A 24,758-nucleotide genomic window follows, 5' to 3' on the forward strand; every position below is an offset into this window, starting at 1 on the left:
TACATCATTCACATACACATACACATACATCATACATCATACATCATTCACATACACATACACATACACATACACATACACATACACATACATCATTCACATACACATACACATACATCATACACATACACATACACATACACATACATCATTCACATACACATACACATACACATACACATACACATACATCATTCACATACACATACACATACATCATACATCATTCACATACACATACACATACACATACACATACACATACATCATTCACATACACATACACATACATCATACACATACACATACACATACATCATTCACATACACATACACATACACATACACATACACATACACATACATCATACACATACATCATACACATACACATACATCATTCACATACACATACACATACACATACATCATACACATACACATACATACACATACATCATACACATACATCATACACATACACATACACATACATCATACACATACACATACATCATACACATACACATACACATACACATACACATACACATACACATACACATACATCATACACATACACATACACATACATCATTCACATACACATACACATACACATACACATACACATACATCATACATCATACATCATTCACATACACATACACATACACATACATCATACACATACACATACACATACACATACACATACATCATACACATACACATACACATACACATACATCATACACATACACATACATCATACACATACACATACACATTCACATACACATACACATACACATACATCATTCACATACACAAACACATACACATACACATACACATACACATACATCATACATCATTCACATACACATACACATACACATACATCATACACATACACATACACATACACATACACATACATCATACACATACACATACACATACACATACATCATACACATACACATACATCATACACATACACATACATCATACATCATTCACATACACATACACATACACATACACATACACATACATCATTCACATACACAAACACATACACATACACATACACATACACATACATCATACATCATTCACATACACATACACATACACATACACATACACATACACATACACATACATCATTCACATACACATACACATACATCATTCACATACACATACATCATACACATACACATACACATACACATACACATACACATACACATACATCATACACATACACATACACATACACATACACATACACATACACATACATCATTCACATACATCATTCACATACACATACATCATTCACATACACATACACATACATCATTCACATACATCATACACATACACATACACATACACATACACATACACATACATCATTCACATACACATACACATACACATACACATACACATACACATACACATACACAAACATCATTCACATACACATACACATACACATACACATACATCATACACATACACATACACATACACATACACATACATCATACACATACATCATTCACATACACATACACATACATCATTCACATACACATACACATACACATACATCATTCACATACACATACACATACACATACACATACACATACACATACACAAACATCATTCACATACACATACACATACACATACACATACACATACACATACATCATACACATACACATACACATACACATACATCATACACATACATCATTCACATACACATACACATACATCATTCACATACACATACACATACATCATTCACATACACATACACATACACATACACATACACATACACATACATCATTCACATACACATACACATACACATACACATACACATACACATACACATACACATACACATACACAAACATCATTCACATACACATACACATACACATACACATACATCATACACATACACATACACATACACATACACATACATCATACACAAACATCATTCACATACACATACACATACACATACACATACATCATACACATACACATACACATACACATACACATACATCATTCACATACACATACACATACACATACACATACATCATTCACATACACATACACATACATCATTCACATACACATACACATACACATACACATACACATACACATACATCATTCACATACACATACACATACACATACACATACATCATTCACATACACATACACATACACATACACATACACATACATCATTCACATACACATACACATACACATACACATACACATACATCATTCACATACATCATTCACATACACATACACATACACATACACATACACATACACATACACATACATCATTCACATACACATACACATACACATACATCATTCACATACACATACACATACACATACACATACACATACACATACACATACACATACATCATTCACATACACATACACATACACATACATCATTCACATACATCATTCACATACACATACACATACACATACACATACACATACATCATTCACATACACATACACATACACATACATCATTCACATACACATACACATACACATACACATACACATACACATACATCATACACATACACATACACATACATCATACACATACACATACACATACACATACATCATACACATACACATACACATACAAAGACACATACACATTCACATACATCATTCACATACAACATATACATACACATACACATACACATACATCATTCACATACACATACATACACTACATTCACATACATAATTCAAGACACATACACATACACATACATCATTCACATACACATACATCATTCACATACACATACACATACACATACACATACACATACACATACACATACATCATTCACATACACATACACATACATCATTCACATACACATACACATACACATACACATACACATACATCATTCACATACACATACATCATTCACATACACATACACATACACATACACATACACATACACATACATCATTCACATACACATACACATACATCATTCACATACATCATTCACATACACATACATCATTCACATACACATACATCATTCACATACATCATTCACATACACATACACATACATCATTCACATACACATACATCATTCACATACATCATTCACATACACATACACATACATCATTCACATACACATACATCATTCACATACATCATTCACATACATCATTCACATACACATACATCATTCACATACACATACACATACATCATTCACATACATCATTCACATACACATACATCATTCACATACACATACATCATTCACATACACATACATCATTCACATACATCATTCACATACATCATTCACATACACATACATCATTCACATACACATACATCATTCACATACATCATACACATACATCATTCACATACACATACATCATTCACATACACATACATCATTCACATACACATACACATACATCATTCACATACACATACATCATTCACATACATCATACACATACACATACATCATTCACATACACATACATCATTCACATACACATACACATACATCATTCACATACACATACATCATTCACATACACATACACATACACATACACATACATCATTCACATACACATACATCATTCACATACACATACATCATTCACATACATCATTCACATACATCATTCACATACACATGCATCATTCACATACACATACACATACATCATTCACATACACATACACATACATCATTCACATACACATACACATACATCATTCACATACACATACATCATTCACATACATCATTCACATACATCATTCACATACATCATTCACATACACATACACATACATCAGTCACATACACATACATCATTCACATACACATACATCATTCACATACACATACACATACATCATTCACATACATCATTCACATACATCATACACATACATCATTCACATACACATACATCATTCACATACACATACATCATTCACATACACATACACATACATCATTCACATACATCATTCACATACATCATTCACATACATCATACACATACATCATTCACATACACATACATCATTCACATACACATACATCATTCACATACACATACACATACATCATTCACATACACATACATCATTCACATACACATACACATACATCATTCACATACATCATTCACATACATCATACACATACATCATTCACATACACATACATCATTCACATACATCATACACATACACATACATCATTCACATACACATACATCATTCACATACACATACACATACATCATTCACATACACATACACATACATCATTCACATACATCATTCACATACACATACATCATTCACATACACATACACATACATCATTCACATACACATACACATACATCATTCACATACACATACACATACATCATTCACATACACATACATCATTCACATACACATACATCATTCACATACATCATACACATACACATACATCATTCACATACACATACATCATTCACATACACATACACATACATCATTCACATACATCATTCACATACATCATACACATACATCATACACATACACATACATCATTCACATACATCATACACATACACATACATCATTCACATACACATACATCATTCACATACACATACACATACATCATTCACATACACATACACATGCATCATTCACATACACATACACATACATCATTCACATACACATACACATACATCATTCACATACACATACATCATTCACATACACATACATCATTCACATACATCATACACATACACATACATCATTCACATACACATACATCATTCACATACACATACACATACATCATTCACATACATCATTCACATACATCATACACATACATCATTCACATACACATACATCATTCACATACATCATACACATACACATACATCATACACATACACATACATCATTCACATACACATACACATACATCATTCACATACACATACACATACATCATTCACATACATCATTCACATACATCATTCACATACACATACATCATTCACATACACATACATCATTCACATACATCATACACATACACATACATCATTCACATACACATACATCATTCACATACACATACATCATTCACATACACATACACATACATCATTCACATACACATACATCATTCACATACATCATACACATACACATACATCATACACATACACATACATCATTCACATACACATACACATACATCATTCACATACACATACACATACATCATTCACATACACATACACATACATCATTCACATACACATACACATACATCATTCACATACATCATTCACATACACAGACACATACATCATTCACATACACATACATCATTCACATACACATACATCATTCACATACATCATTCACATACATCATTCACATACATCATTCACATACATCATTCACATACACATACACATACATCATTCACATACACATACACATACATCATTCACATACATCATTCACATACATCATTCACATACACATACACATACATCATTCACATACACATACACATACATCATTCACATACACATACATCATTCACATACATCATTCACATACACATACACATACATCATTCACATACACATACACATACATCATTCACATACACATACACATACATCATTCACATACATCATTCACATACACATACACATACATCATCATTCACATACACATACATCATTCACATACACATACATCATTCACATACATCATTCACATACATCATTCACATACATCATTCACATACATCATTCACATACACATACACATACATCATTCACATACACATACACATACATCATTCACATACACATACACATACATCATTCACATACACATACACATACATCATTCACATACACATACACATACATCATTCACATACACATACATCATTCACATACACATACACATTCACATACACATACACATACACATACATCATTCACATACACATACACATACACATACATCATTCACATTCACATACACATACACATACATCATTCACATACACATACATCATTCACATACACATACACATACACATACATCATTCACATACACATACATCATTCACATACACATACACATACACATACACATACACATACACATACACATACACATTCACATACATCATTCACATACACATACATCATTCACATACACATACACATACATCATTCACATACACATACACATACATCATTCACATACATCATTCACATACACATACACATACATCATTCACATACACATACATCATTCACATACATCATTCACATACATCATTCACATACATCATTCACATACACATACATCATTCACATACACATACATCATTCACATACACATACACATACATCATTCACATACACATACACATACACATACATCATTCACATACACATACATCATTCACATACATCATTCACATACACATACATCATTCACATACATCATTCACATACATCATTCACATACATCATTCACATACACATACATCATTCACATACATCATTCACATACATCATACACATACATCATTCACATACATCATTCACATACATCATTCACATACACATACATCATTCACATTCACATACACATACATCATTCACATACACATACATCATACACATACATCATTCACATACATCATTCACATACACATACATCATTCACATACATCATTCACATACATCATTCACATACATCATTCACATACATCATTCACATACACATACATCATTCACATACATCATACACATACATCATTCACATACATCATTCACATACATCATTCACATACACATACATCATTCACATTCACATACACATACACATACACATACATCATTCACATACATCATTCACATACACATACATCATTCACATACACATACACATACATCATTCACATACACATACATCATTCACATACATCATTCACATACACATACATCATTCACATACACATACATCATTCACATACACATACATCATTCACATACACATACACATACACATACACATACATCATACACATACACATACACATACACATACACATACATCATACACATACACATACATCATTCACATACACATACATCATTCACATACACATACATCATTCACATACACATACATCATTCACATACACATACACATTCACATACACATACACATACACATACATCATTCACATTCACATACACATACACATACACATACATCATTCACATACACATACACATACACATACACATACACATACATCATACACATACACATACACATACACATACACATACATCATACACATACATCATTCACATACACATACACATACACATACACATACATCATTCACATACACATACACATACACATACATCATACACATACATCATTCACATACACATACATCATTCACATACACATACACATTCACATACACATACACATACACATACACATTCACATACACATACACATACACATACACATACACATACACATACACATACATCATTCACATTCACATACACATACACATACACATACATCATTCACATTCACATACACATACACATACATCATACACATACACATACACATACACATACATCATACACATACATCATTCACATACACATACACATACACATACACATACACATACACATACACATACATCATTCACATACACATACACATACACATACACATACACATACACATACATCATTCACATACACATACACATACACATACACATACATCATTCACATACACATACACATACATCATTCACATACACATACACATACATCATACATCATACATCATTCACATACACATACATCATTCACATACACATACACATACATCATTCACATACACATACACATACACATACACATACATCATACACATACACATACACATACACATACATCATTCACATACACATACACATACACATACACATACATCATTCACATACACATACACATACACATACACATACATCATTCACATACACATACACATACACATACACATACATCATACACATACACATACACATACACATACATCATTCACATACACATACACATACACATACACATACATCATTCACATACACATACACATACACATACACATACACATACATCATTCACATTCACATACACATACACATACATCATTCACATACACATACACATACATCATTCACATACACATACACATACACATACATCATTCACATTCACATACACATACACATACACATACATCATTCACATACACATACACATTCACATACACATACACATACACATACATCATTCACATTCACATACACATACAACATTCACATACACATACATCATTCACATTCACATACACATACATCATTCACATACACATACACATTCACATACACATTCACATACACATACACATACACATACACATACATCATTCACATACACATACACATACATCATTCACATACACATACATCATTCACATTCACATACACATACATCATTCACATACACATACATCATTCACATACACATACATCATTCACATACACATACACATACATCATTCACATACACATACATCATTCACATACACATACACATACACATACATCATTCACATACACATACATCATTCACATTCACATACACATACATCATTCACATACACATACACATACATCATTCACATACACATACACATACATCATTCACATTCACATACACATACATCATTCACATACACATACATCATTCACATTCACATACATCATTCACATACACATACACATACATCATTCACATACACATACACATACATCATTCACATACACATACACATACATCATTCACATACACATACACATACATCATTCACATACACATACACATACATCATTCACATACATCATTCACATACACATACATCATTCACATACACATACATCATTCACATACACATACATCATTCACATACACATACACATACATCATTCACATACACATACACATACATCATTCACATACACATACATCATTCACATACACATACATCATTCACATACATCATTCACATACACATACATCATTCACATACATCATTCACATACATCATTCACATACATCATTCACATACACATACATCATTCACATACACATACATCATTCACATACATCATTCACATACATCATTCACATACATCATTCACATACACATACATCATTCACATACACATACACATACATCATTCACATACATCATTCACATACATCATTCACATACATCATTCACATACACATACACATACATCATTCACATACACATACATCATTCACATACATCATTCACATACATCATTCACATACATCATTCACATACACATACATCATTCACATACATCATTCACATACATCATTCACATACATCATTCACATACACATACATCATTCACATACATCATTCACATACATCATTCACATACATCATTCACATACACATACATCATTCACATACACATACACATACATCATTCACATACACATACATCATTCACATACATCATACACATACACATACACATACACATACATCATTCACATACACATACATCATTCACATACACATACACATACACATACACATACACATACATCATTCACATACACATACATCATTCACATACATCATACACATACACATACATCATTCACATACACATACATCATTCACATACACATACACATACATCATTCACATACACATACATCATTCACATACACATACACATACACATACACATACACATACATCATTCACATACACATACATCATTCACATACATCATTCACATACATCATTCACATACATCATTCACATACACATGCATCATTCACATACACATACACATACATCATTCACATACACATACACATACATCATTCACATACACATACATCATTCACATACATCATTCACATACATCATTCACATACATCATTCACATACACATACACATACATCATTCACATACACATACATCATTCACATACACATACATCATTCACATACACATACACATACATCATTCACATACATCATTCACATACATCATACACATACATCATTCACATACACATACATCATTCACATACACATACATCATTCACATACACATACACATACATCATTCACATACATCATTCACATACATCATTCACATACATCATACACATACATCATTCACATACACATACATCATTCACATACACATACATCATTCACATACACATACACATACATCATTCACATACACATACATCATTCACATACACATACACATACATCATTCACATACATCATTCACATACATCATACACATACATCATTCACATACACATACATCATTCACATACATCATACACATACACATACATCATTCACATACACATACATCATTCACATACACATACACATACATCATTCACATACACATACACATACATCATTCACATACATCATTCACATACACATACATCATTCACATACACATACACATACATCATTCACATACACATACACATACATCATTCACATACACATACACATACATCATTCACATACACATACATCATTCACATACACATACACATTCACATACATCATACACATATATCATTCACATACACATACATCATTCACATACACATACACATACATCATTCACATACATCATTCACATACATCATACACATACATCATTCACATACACATACATCATTCACATACATCATACACATACACATACATCATTCACATACACATACATCATTCACATACACATACACATACATCATTCACATACACATACACATGCATCATTCACATACACATACACATACATCATTCACATACACATACACATACATCATTCACATACACATACATCATTCACATACACATACATCATTCACATACATCATACACATACACATACATCATTCACATACACATACATCATTCACATACACATACACATACATCATTCACATACATCATTCACATACATCATACACATACATCATTCACATACATCATACACATACATCATTCACATACACATACATCATTCACATACATCATACACATACACATACATCATTCACATACACATACATCATTCACATACACATACACATACATCATTCACATACATCATTCACATACATCATTCACATACATCATTCACATACACATACACATACATCATTCACATACACATACACATACATCATTCACATACACATACACATACATCATTCACATACATCATTCACATACACAGACACATACATCATTCACATACACATACATCATTCACATACACATACATCATTCACATACATCATTCACATACATCATTCACATACATCATTCACATACATCATTCACATACACATACACATACATCATTCACATACACATACACATACATCATTCACATACATCATTCACATACATCATTCACATACACATACACATACATCATTCACATACACATACACATACATCATTCACATACACATACATCATTCACATACATCATTCACATACACATACACATACATCATTCACATACACATACACATACATCATTCACATACACATACACATACATCATTCACATACATCATTCACATACACAGACACATACATCATTCACATACACATACATCATTCACATACACATACATCATTCACATACATCATTCACATACATCATTCACATACATCATTCACATACATCATTCACATACACATACACATACATCATTCACATACACATACACATACATCATTCACATACACATACACATACATCATTCACATACACATACACATACATCATTCACATACACATACACATACATCATTCACATACACATACATCATTCACATACACATACACATTCACATACACATACACATACATCATTCACATACACATACACATACACATACATCATTCACATTCACATACACATACACATACATCATTCACATACACATACATCATTCACATTCACATACATCATTCACATACACATACATCATTCACATACACATACATCATTCACATACACATACACATACACATACACATACACATACACATACACATTCACATACATCATTCACATACACATACATCATTCACATACACATACACATACATCATTCACATACACATACACATACATCATTCACATACACATACACATACATCATTCACATACACATACACATACATCATTCACATACATCATTCACATACACATACACATACATCATTCACATACACATACATCATTCACATACATCATTCACATACATCATTCACATACATCATTCACATACACATACATCATTCACATACACATACATCATTCACATACACATACACATACATCATTCACATACACATACACATACACATACATCATTCACATACACATACATCATTCACATACATCATTCACATACACATACATCATTCACATACATCATTCACATACATCATTCACATACATCATTCACATACACATACATCATTCACATACATCATTCACATACATCATACACATACATCATTCACATACATCATTCACATACATCATTCACATACACATACATCATTCACATTCACATACACATACATCATTCACATACACATACATCATTCACATACATCATTCACATACATCATTCACATACATCATTCACATACACATACATCATTCACATACATCATTCACATACATCATTCACATACATCATTCACATACACATACATCATTCACATACATCATACACATACATCATTCACATACATCATTCACATACATCATTCACATACACATACATCATTCACATTCACATACACATACATCATTCACATACATCATTCACATACATCATTCACATACATCATTCACATACACATACATCATTCACATTCACATACACATACACATACACATACATCATTCACATACATCATTCACATACACATACATCATTCACATACACATACACATACATCATTCACATACACATACATCATTCACATACATCATTCACATACACATACATCATTCACATACACATACACATACACATACACATACATCATTCACATACACATACACATACACATACACATACATCATACACATACACATACACATACATCATTCACATACACATACACATACACATACATCATTCACATACACATACATCATTCACATACACATACACATACACATACACATACACATACACATACATCATACACATACACATACACATACACATACACATACATCATTCACATACACATACACATACACATACATCATTCACATACACATACACATACACATACACATACATCATTCACATACACATACACATACATCATACATCATACATCATTCACATACACATACACATACACATACACATACACATACACATACATCATTCACATACACATACACATACACATACATCATTCACATACACATACACATACACATACACATACACATACATCATACACATACACATACACATACACATACATCATACACATACATCATTCACATACACATACACATACACATACACATACACATACACATACACATACACATACATCATTCACATACACATACACATACACATACACATACACATACATCATTCACATACACATACACATACACATACACATACATCATTCACATACACATACACATACATCATTCACATACACATACACATACATCATACATCATACATCATTCACATACACATACATCATTCACATACACATACACATACATCATTCACATACACATACACATACACATACATCATTCACATACACATACACATACACATACACATACACATACACATACATCATTCACATACACATACACATACATCATTCACATACACATACACATACACATACACATACACATACACATACATCATTCACATACACATACACATACACATACATCATTCACATACACATACACATTCACATACACATACACATACACATACATCATTCACATTCACATACACATACAACATTCACATACACATACATCATTCACATTCACATACACATACATCATTCACATACACATACACATTCACATACACATTCACATACACATACACATACACATACACATACATCATTCACATACACATACACATACATCATTCACATACACATACATCATTCACATTCACATACACATACATCATTCACATACACATACATCATTCACATACACATACATCATTCACATACACATACACATACATCATTCACATACACATACATCATTCACATTCACATACACATACACATACATCATTCACATACACATACATCATTCACATTCACATACACATACATCATTCACATACACATACACATACATCATTCACATACACATACACATACATCATTCACATTCACATACACATACATCATTCACATACACATACATCATTCACATTCACATACACATACATCATTCACATACACATACACATACATCATTCACATACATCATTCACATACACATACATCATTCACATACACATACATCATTCACATACACATACATCATTCACATACACATACACATACATCATTCACATACACATACACATACATCATTCACATACACATACATCATTCACATACACATACATCATTCACATACACATACATCATTCACATACACATACATCATTCACATACATCATTCACATACATCATTCACATACATCATTCACATACACATACATCATTCACATACACATACATCATTCACATACATCATTCACATACATCATTCACATACATCATTCACATACACATACATCATTCACATACACATACACATACATCATTCACATACATCATTCACATACATCATTCACATACATCATTCACATACACATACACATACATCATTCACATACACATACATCATTCACATACATCATTCACATACATCATTCACATACATCATTCACATACACATACATCATTCACATACATCATTCACATACATCATTCACATACATCATTCACATACACATACATCATTCACATACATCATTCACATACATCATTCACATACATCATTCACATACACATACATCATTCACATACACATACACATACATCATTCACATACACATACATCATTCACATACACATACACATACATCATTCACATACACATACATCATTCACATACACATACATCATTCACATACACATACACATACATCATTCACATACATCATTCACATACATCATTCACATACACATACATCATTCACATACATCATTCACATACATCATTCACATACATCATTCACATACACATACATCATTCACATACATCATTCACATACATCATACACATACACATACACATACATAATTCACATACACATACACATACACATACACACACATACACATACATCATTCACATACACATACATTCACGATACACATAGAGCTTTGTTCTGCAACATCAATACACGATGTTATAGAGTACAACTTGACAAAGAGTTACACATATTTGACACACACCCATTACTAACATGTACATAAAATTATCTCCACTGACAAACACTGCAGAGGCATAGTGCCTTTACACTATAAATATAGGTCAATTTAACTCAAATGTGTTTGTGTATGAAAATGATCTCACCACAGTAGTTCTAGTTTACAGTGTGGATTCTTCAGTCCATCAGAGAGCAGCTTCACTCCTGAATCCTGCAGGTTATTCATACTCAGGTCCAGTTTTCTCAGACTGGTGTACTTTGAGCTGAGAACTGAGGACAGAGCTGTACAGCTTTCCTCTGTCAGGTTACACATACTCATCCTGGAAGAGAATATAATCATACATCAAAACACATAAAACAGAAGAAGAAATGTTATCAACAAGCAAAATTTTAAAAGATGTCTATACTTTTTAGATTGTACATTTATTATAGATATAACACCAGGTTCTAGAACTCGGGCAAGGGCTCCTAGGGTTTCTACTGGTATAGGATATTTATATGTGGTTGCTTTTCCAAGACACTTAAAATAATTTTTATCCACACAATAATTTACAATTGTGCAGCTTTGTTTTCTATCTACATTTATATCCATCTATATATAAATGAGTGGAGTAAAATATACTCACACAGCTTGGACTGATGTTTTAACCACTGGGAGCAACCTCAGGAGACACTCTTCTGATGGATGATATTTTGTCAAGTCAAACTCATTCAGTTCCTCCTGTGAGCTCAGTAATACAAACACCAGAGCTGACCACTGAGCAGGAGAGAGTCTGGTTCCACTGAGAGCACTTTTATTGGCTCTGTTCAGGTAAGTTTGGATTTCTTTTACTAGTCTATTTTCGTTCATTTCATTCAGACAGTGGAAAAGATTAATGAATTTCTCTGGAGATGGATTTGCTTTGATCTTTCTCCTGATATAGTTGACTGTTTCCTCTTTGTTATTAGAACTACTTCCTGTCTGTGGCATTAAGCCTCGTAAGAGAGTCTGATTGGACTCCAGTGAGAGACCCAGAAGGAAGCGGAGGAACAGGTCAAGGTGTCCATTCTCACTCTGTAAGGCCTTGTCCACTGCACACTTCAGGAGATCAGAGATGCTTGGTTTTTTAAATATAAAAATACTTCTAGTGCTTTCCTGCCCTATCACAATTTTGTTGTTTAATATGAAGGTAATAAACACATACAATGCAGCCAGAAACTCCTGAACACTCAGATGTATAAAGCTGAAGACCTTCCCCAGGTGAAGCCCAAACTCCTCTCTGAAGATCTGGGTACACACTCCTGAGTACACTGACACTTCTCTGACATCAATGCCACACTCTCTCAGGTCTTTCTCATAGAAGATCAGGTTTCCTTTCTCCAGCTGCTGGAAAGCCAGTTTTCCCAGTGCCAGGATACTCTCTCTGGTCTGCTGAGGATCAGGGTCACATTTCTGATGGTACTTTTGGTTCTTGTGTTTGATCTGAAAGATCAGGAAGTGTGTGAACATTTGAGTCAGAGTCTTGGGGATCTCTCCACTCTTTGCTTCACCCAACATTCTCTCTAGAACAGTGGCTGAGATCCAGCAGAAGACTGGGATGTAGCACATGATGTAGAGGCTTCTTGAAGACTTCATGTGTGTGATGATTTTATTGGCCAGGCTCTGATCACTGATCCTCTTCCTGAAGTACTCCTCTTTCTGAGGATCATTAAACCCTCGTACCTCTGTTACCTGGTCTACACACTCAGGAGGGATCTGATTGGCTGCTCCTGGTCGAGAGGTTATCCAGAGGAGAGCAGAGGGAAGCAGATTCCCCTTGATGAGGTTCGTCAGCAGAACATCCACTGAGGCTGACTCTGTCACATCACACAATCTCTCATTCTTCTGGAAATTTAGAGGAAGTCGACACTCATCCAGGCCATCAAAGATGAACAGGACTTTGTAGGAGTCACAGTTTATTAATTCTAGTTTTCTCATTTCTGGGAAAAAGTGATGAAGAAGATTCATCAGACTGAGATTTTTCTGCTTCATCAGATTCAGCTCTCTAAAGGGAAGTGGAAACATGAAGGTGATGTCCTGATTTGCTTTTCCTTCAGTCCAGTCCAGAATGAACTTCTGCACAGAAACTGTTTTTCCAATTCCAGCAACTCCTTTAGTCAGCACAGTTCTGATGGACTTGTCCTTAAAGAGGTCATTACAGTTGATGGGTGTCTCCTGTGTTACTGGTCTCCTGGACACTGTCTCAATCTGTCTCACCTCATGTTCATTATTGATGTCTCCACTCCAACCCTCTGTGATGTAGAGCTCTGTGTAGATCTCATTCAGAAGTGTTGAGGTTCCATGCTCTGAGATTCCTTCATTAATGATTTTATATTTATCACTGATTTTGGATTTAATTTTTTTATGAATCCCATTGTCCAGCCCTAAAAACAACAGAATATAGTGATTTTTTTGTGGTATGATCACTATACATATTTATATCTATAGAGCATACCTAAATTCTGTCTTCTACAGAGGAATATAAGACATTTGAAAATTATTATATAATTGACTCCATGAGTTGATTTGTTCACATACAGTGGCTCATCTAATTACAGAAAGTGTTCTAATAGTCTGTGGGATCATGTCAAGTGAAAATATGAAGGAAATTTTTATCTAAGTTTCTTAAATTATGTAATTTCAAGGTCCTTGATATATAAAATAAGATCAAAATACTTAATCTGCTAAGTAAGATAATCATGGACAAGTGTAAAGGGATGGAATAATGTTATGAGCTCTTACTGGTCTGCAGTGTGTTGGCAAGATCTGAATAGTTTAACTTCTTCAGTAGGTGCATTATGATCCTCTGTACACCCTCTCTGGCAGAGCTCTGATCCTCATCATCATCATCGTCCACTTCACTCTCAGACCAGGATGTGTGATCTGAACTCAGCAGATCCCTGAAATTTTTCAATTCATTATTCAGCAGAGTGAAGGCTTCATACTCCAACTCCTGAGTAGTGAAAGAAATAAAAAAAAACCTCAAAGAAATTCAAGATAAAAGCACCATAAGACTACAGTGAGGTATGAATGTTGTAATAGAAAGGTTGAGCTCAGATGTGTCTTATGAGGTTAGAGTGAACTGTATGACAGTTGAGAGTCTAAAGTGCTTACTTGAAGCCTTGGTCACAGGCAGTGCTGCCTAGCTAAATGCACATCTGCTCTTTGAAGCTCAAGCTAGAGGGCCTCACATTACATAATATAGAATAGAATAGAATAGAATAGAATAGAATAGAATAGAATAGAATAGAATAGAATCGAAGGCTTTATTTATCACATATACATTACACCACAGTGAAATTCTCAACTTTGGAAGTTGGGGTCAGAGTGCATTGTCAGCCATGATACAGTGTCCCTGGAGCAGTGAGGGTTGAGGGCCTTGCTCAGGGGCCCAGCGGTGGCAGCTTGAACCCTGATCCTCCGATCAACAAACCAGAACCTGAACCTTTTGAGCTACTACTGCCCCACATGATATAGAATGATATAGAATTTCACTGCCCACAGCAGCCATCATCCTTTATTACAACTTAAAATTAGAGTTGAGGCATTTAAATAAAAACTCATACATTGTGGGTGTCCTGTGAGCTTCTCTTTTATGAAGATGTGCTCCCAGGTGGTACAGTTTATCATATCAGCATCTGGATTAACTGATAAAACTTTCTTGACATGTCAGGATTGCTGACAGATCTGGGGCCTTTATTTGTTGGTTTCATATCATTATTTGACCCTTTAATTGCATTACACTGGTGGGTCCACCACACTAGGCATTGCAGTCGGGTGTTCTGCACCCAAGATTTCAATTGATGACTGACTGAAAATTGTGTGAAGACCAGACTAGATTGTATGGTAAACTGCTTCTCATGGATGCTTCTGACTCTCACTTTTTACAGGGTTCTGAGCAAACTCAAAGACTTTTCTTAATGCATTTTCATCAAGATTTTGTTCTATATCTATGAAACATGGCTGCCTGATGTATTATAAGCACAAGGCCAGTGAAATTATGCCAAAACCATTTAGCAGTTCGAATAACTTTAACCAATTACTTACAGATATTGTGAATAGTTTAATAGTCTTTGGGGTCTGACAGACCATCTTAATTTTTAAAAAATAGGTAGATGTGTCTGAAGTCCTAATTTAATGTATGCCATTTAATACATGTTTAAACTTGTCTAAAATTACACTGATATTTATACCTTCTTCTTCTTCTTCTTCTTCTTCTTATTATTATTATTATTATTATTATTCAGATCCCTTAACACAGTTAAGATTTTCTCAGCACTTCACTGAGATTATACAAACCAACCGTGTTTAGTTCATGCCCAAAACGGTGTCAGTTTTATTATGATGGAGGTGTCTGAAATTTTTTAATAGTGTTAAACCATCAACTTTAAACTCAAGTATTTACATTTAAGGGAAAGGTATCTGTGCCCTCAGACTGGCTACACCTGTAACCTTTACTCTCTGATTAATCTCACTGTGGTGCAGAGTGAAAATAATAATACCACAAACAAAAGCTCAAATAAAATTACAACATGTAGTTTTACACAGTGTTCTTAGATACTTGTTTTACACACACACACACACACACACACACAAACATTTACCTTGACCTGTTGATTTCTGCTGGTTATTTTTGATCTCTCCTCTTGGGGTCTGCAAACAGGAAAAAATATGATTCAAAATATAAATTTGGATTTAACCCAAACTTCTATACCAGTTGCAGCATCATGCAGTCTTTTTCCTGTTCCACACATTGTTTTAGCAAGGACATGGTTTATAAAGTGTTGAATAGAGGATGGCAGTGTGTGAGGAGAAAATGGGTCATTCAGTGAAAGAGTGTCCACCTGTGTGTTGTTAATGATGCTCTGTTTTACCCTGGGTGCTGTACAGTCAGTGCTGAATGCTGAACAGAGAGAAACAGTGGCCTAGAGCAAAATAATTTCCCCTGACAATGTTCTGCTGAGCCTCAGGTGAGAGTCTAATCTCCTACCCTCAACCAAGACATGCATTGTGAGAGGAAAGAAACATGAGCAAAGGTCCCATTTATGGTCTCCCAAGAACTGTTTGGTGGCGTTTGAGTTGTGAAACCTGCAACGTCTTCTGTATAAAAGATTTATTAAGTGAAACTTTTAAGATTGATTTTACCATACCTTGGTGAACTGTCTCTTTTATTAGCTTTGAAATTCCATGGTTGATCTATTGAGGTTTCACTCATCATAGACACATGGCTGGGTTCAGGTGAGTCTAATCTCTCCATCAAACTAGGGCACACAGAATTTAGGGGACTATCAGTAAAGATACAATTGTGACTTAATAATTCAAGGCAAAGAGGAGTCAACAGATAAATGTATGTCATAATTATAGTATATATCTGTACTGTATATCAAACAGCCATAACATGAAACTACTGACTGGTGAATTGAATGAGATTACCTTGTGGAAGGATTTATTAGGATTTATTGAGCATTAAGTAAACAGTCATATATTAGCAATTTAGTGACCAAATTGTGATGGCTAGATGACTGGGTCAGAGCATCTCCAACATGCCAGTATCTAACAAAACTGGTCCAAGGAAGGACAACTGGTGAACTGGTGACAGGGTCATGGACACCCAAGGCTCACTTATGTGCATGAGGAATAAAGGTTAGGTCTGGTCTGAGGCAGTGTGATGCTCAGGGCTATGTTTTGCTGGGAAACGATGGATCCTGGCATTCATGTGGATGTTACTTTGACACGTATCACCTAACTAAACACTGTTGCAGACCAAGTACTCTCCTTTATGGTAATGGTGTTCCCTAATATGTGTCCTCTTTCAACAGTATAATGCTCCCTGACAAACTGCAAATATTGTTCAGGAACAGTTTGAGGTACAAGAGTTCAAGCTGTGGACTGTGAAACTGTGGAATGTGTGGGGAAAACAAGTCTGATCAATGAAGGCTTCACCTCACAACTTACAGGACTTAAAGCATCTGCTGTTAACATCAGCATACCTTTAGAGGTCTGTGGAGTCCATGCCTCTATGGGTAAGATCTGTTATTATTGGTGCAATGTATGTATGAGGAGCACCATCATCCTTACCTCAGGTCAGTGAAACTGTTTTTATCTCTTATGTTCCATGGTTGATCTACTGACCAGTCAGTCTTCACAGACATATGGCTGGGTTCAGGTGAGTCAGATGTCTCACCTTCCATCAGACTAAAGCCAACAGGACAATTCCATATGTAAGTATTATTTATAATTTCATAATCATTTCCCCCCTCAGGGACTGACTTCTCTAAACTCTCCTAAGTCATGACAGTAAATAAAAAACATTTTCCATTTAAAATCAGATTTCTCTTTACATTTCCATTTTTCCAAAATTCACTTTCATTATCAGACTAAAGATGGAATGTCAAACACAAATTCTTTCTGAGCTACATAAACATTTCTGGGTTTATGTGTCATAAACCAGTCAAATATATTCAACATTATATATATACAGTATCTCACAAAAGTGAGTAATTTTTGTAAATATTTTATTATATCTTTTCATGTGACAACACTGAAGAAATGCCCCTCTGCTCCAATGTACAGTAGTGAGTGTCCAGCCTGTATAACAGTGTAAATTTACTGTCCCCTCAAAATAACTCAACACACAGACATTAATGTCTAAACCGTTGGCAACAAAAGTGACTCCACCCCTAAGTGGAAATCTCCAAATTGGGCCCAATTAGCCATTTCCCCTCCCCGGTGTCATGTGACTCGTTAGTGTTACAAGGTCTCAGGTGTGAATGGGGAGCAGGTGTGTTAAATTTGGTGTTATCGCTCTCACACTCTCTCATACTGATCACTGGAAGTTCAACATGGCACCTCATGGCAAAGAACTCTCTGAGGATCTGAAAAAAAGAATAGTTGCTCTACATAAAGATGGCCTAGGCTGTAAGAAGATTGCCAAGACCCTGAAACTGAGCTGCAGCACGGTGGGCAAGACCATACAGCGGTTTTACAGGACAGGTTCTACTCAGAACAGGCCTCGCCATGGTCCACCAAAGAAGTTGAGTGTACGTGCTCAGTGTCATATCCGGAGGTTGTCTTTGGGAAATAGACATACGAGTGCTGCCAGCATTGCTGCAGAGGTTGAAGGGGTGGGGGGTCAGCCGGTCAGAGGGGTGGGGGGTCAGCCGGTCAGTGCTCAGACCATACGCCACACGCTGCATCAAATTGGTCTGCATGGCTGTCGTCCCAGAAGGAAGCCTCTACTAAAGATGATGCACAAAAAAGCCCACATACAGTTTGCTGAAGACAAGCAGACTAAGGACGTGGAATACTGGAACCATGTCCTGTGGTCCGATGAGACCAGGATAAACTTATTTGGTTCAGATGGTGTCAAGTGTGTGTGGGGGCAACCAGGTGAGGAGTACAAAGACAAGTGTGTCTTGCCTACAGTCAAGATAGGGCTGCAGTGCAGTATTCCAACATGATAACGACCCCACACACACCTGCAAGCACTGCCTTGCTAAAGAAGCTGAGGGTAAAGGTGATGCACTGGCCAAGCATGTCTCCAGACCTAAACCCTAAGGTGGGGGAGCGCAAGGTCTCTAACATCCACCAGCTCTGTGATGTCATCATGGAGGAGTGGAAGAGGACTCCAGTCCTAGTTATTTATATTAAGAGGACTAGTTATTTTGAGGGGACAGTAAATTTACACTGTTATACAGGCTGGACACTCACTACTGTACATTGGAGCAAAGGGTCATTTCTTCAGTGTTGTCACATGAAAAGATATAATAAAATATTTACAAAAATGTCAGGGGTGTACTCACTTTTTGTGTACTCAGGGGTGTACTACTTTTGTGAGATACTGTGTGTGTGTATGTGTGTATATATATATATCTACTTGCACCTATATTTTCATATTCTTACACTATTTTCATATTTTATTTTATTTTTATTTATCTATATTATATCTTATTTTACTTTATTTTCTATTTTCTATTTTTATACTTTTAAGATACTCTAGTTTTATTTTTATCTTTATTTTTTATGGATCTCTTTCTAACATACTTTTTATAAATGTTTACATGCCGGACAGTCATATGTAAATGTACAAATAAAATATGTGACAAATAAAAATTTGAATATATATATTATAAAGTTTTATATATTTTTAATATATAACTTAATTTTAATAATTTAATATTGACTATAAAATTAAGAAAGAAAATACATTATTTCTCATTGGATGGCATTTCATGTGTTATAATTATTGTAGGGTGACGCTTTCTGTAAGGAGTCAGAGGTGATTTATCTTCTGACATGTAAAAGTCTTTCACCTTTGTTCATTCCTTTTGTCCTGTTCCCCAGAGAGACTCATTCTGGAATGTCTTTCCTCTACACACACACACACACACACACACACACACACACACACACACATACAAGGAAAAATCTGAAGAAAAATAAAAGGCAAATGTCATTAAGTCATAAAATAAACTGACACTTTATTAGGAAAACCTGTACCTTTGCACATTAACCAGTGAGACAATCACATGGCAGTAGCAAAGTACATAAAATGGTGCACACATTACCTGTTTTCTGAACCAGTTCTGCAAGTCACATGTCATGCATCTTTGGCATGTGGAAGAATGAGAAATTCACTGTACCAACAGTGTAGCTGACCATTATGACGTAATCCTTCACACTCATTTCACCAGTATCATGAATGTCTGGAAAAAAAAAAAACAGTTTTTACTGACTTTACCGTCTGTCAATTCTGAAGCC

General features: G+C 34.4%; 2 protein-coding genes across 6 annotated transcripts in view; one reads left to right on the forward strand and one right to left on the reverse strand.

The window, feature by feature from the left end:
* The window catches only part of LOC131346497 (lecithin retinol acyltransferase-like), a 155,816-nt gene extending 132,274 nt beyond the window's left edge, over positions 1 to 23,542 (forward strand). The window contains exon 3 of the mRNA XM_058379952.1: positions 23,532 to 23,542. The gene's annotated coding sequence lies outside the window, so the exon portion shown is untranslated. The remainder of the gene's footprint in view (positions 1 to 23,531) is intronic.
* The window catches only part of LOC131346490 (NACHT, LRR and PYD domains-containing protein 3-like), a 38,870-nt gene that overhangs the window by 8,740 nt on the left and 5,372 nt on the right, over positions 1 to 24,758 (reverse strand). The window contains exons 2-9 of one of the 5 annotated variants that reach the window (XM_058379938.1): positions 24,566 to 24,703; positions 24,311 to 24,426; positions 22,077 to 22,193; positions 21,149 to 21,259; positions 20,603 to 20,651; positions 18,741 to 18,951; positions 16,606 to 18,382; positions 16,126 to 16,299 (exon numbers count right to left, since the gene is read on the reverse strand). In XM_058379938.1, the coding sequence (XP_058235921.1) occupies positions 16,126 to 16,299; positions 16,606 to 18,382; positions 18,741 to 18,951; positions 20,603 to 20,651; positions 21,149 to 21,259; positions 22,077 to 22,193; positions 24,311 to 24,426; positions 24,566 to 24,601 (2,591 nt within the window). In that variant the 5' untranslated portion in view covers positions 24,602 to 24,703. The remainder of the gene's footprint in view (positions 1 to 16,125; positions 16,300 to 16,605; positions 18,383 to 18,740; positions 18,952 to 20,602; positions 20,652 to 21,148; positions 21,260 to 22,076; positions 22,194 to 24,310; positions 24,427 to 24,565; positions 24,704 to 24,758) is intronic. The other 4 variants (XM_058379942.1, XM_058379940.1, XM_058379941.1 and 1 more) reach the window with 4 other exon arrangements.

This window comes from Hemibagrus wyckioides, linkage group LG26 (genome assembly GCF_019097595.1).
Source record: "Hemibagrus wyckioides isolate EC202008001 linkage group LG26, SWU_Hwy_1.0, whole genome shotgun sequence".
Taxonomy (NCBI): Eukaryota; Metazoa; Chordata; class Actinopteri; order Siluriformes; family Bagridae; genus Hemibagrus; species Hemibagrus wyckioides.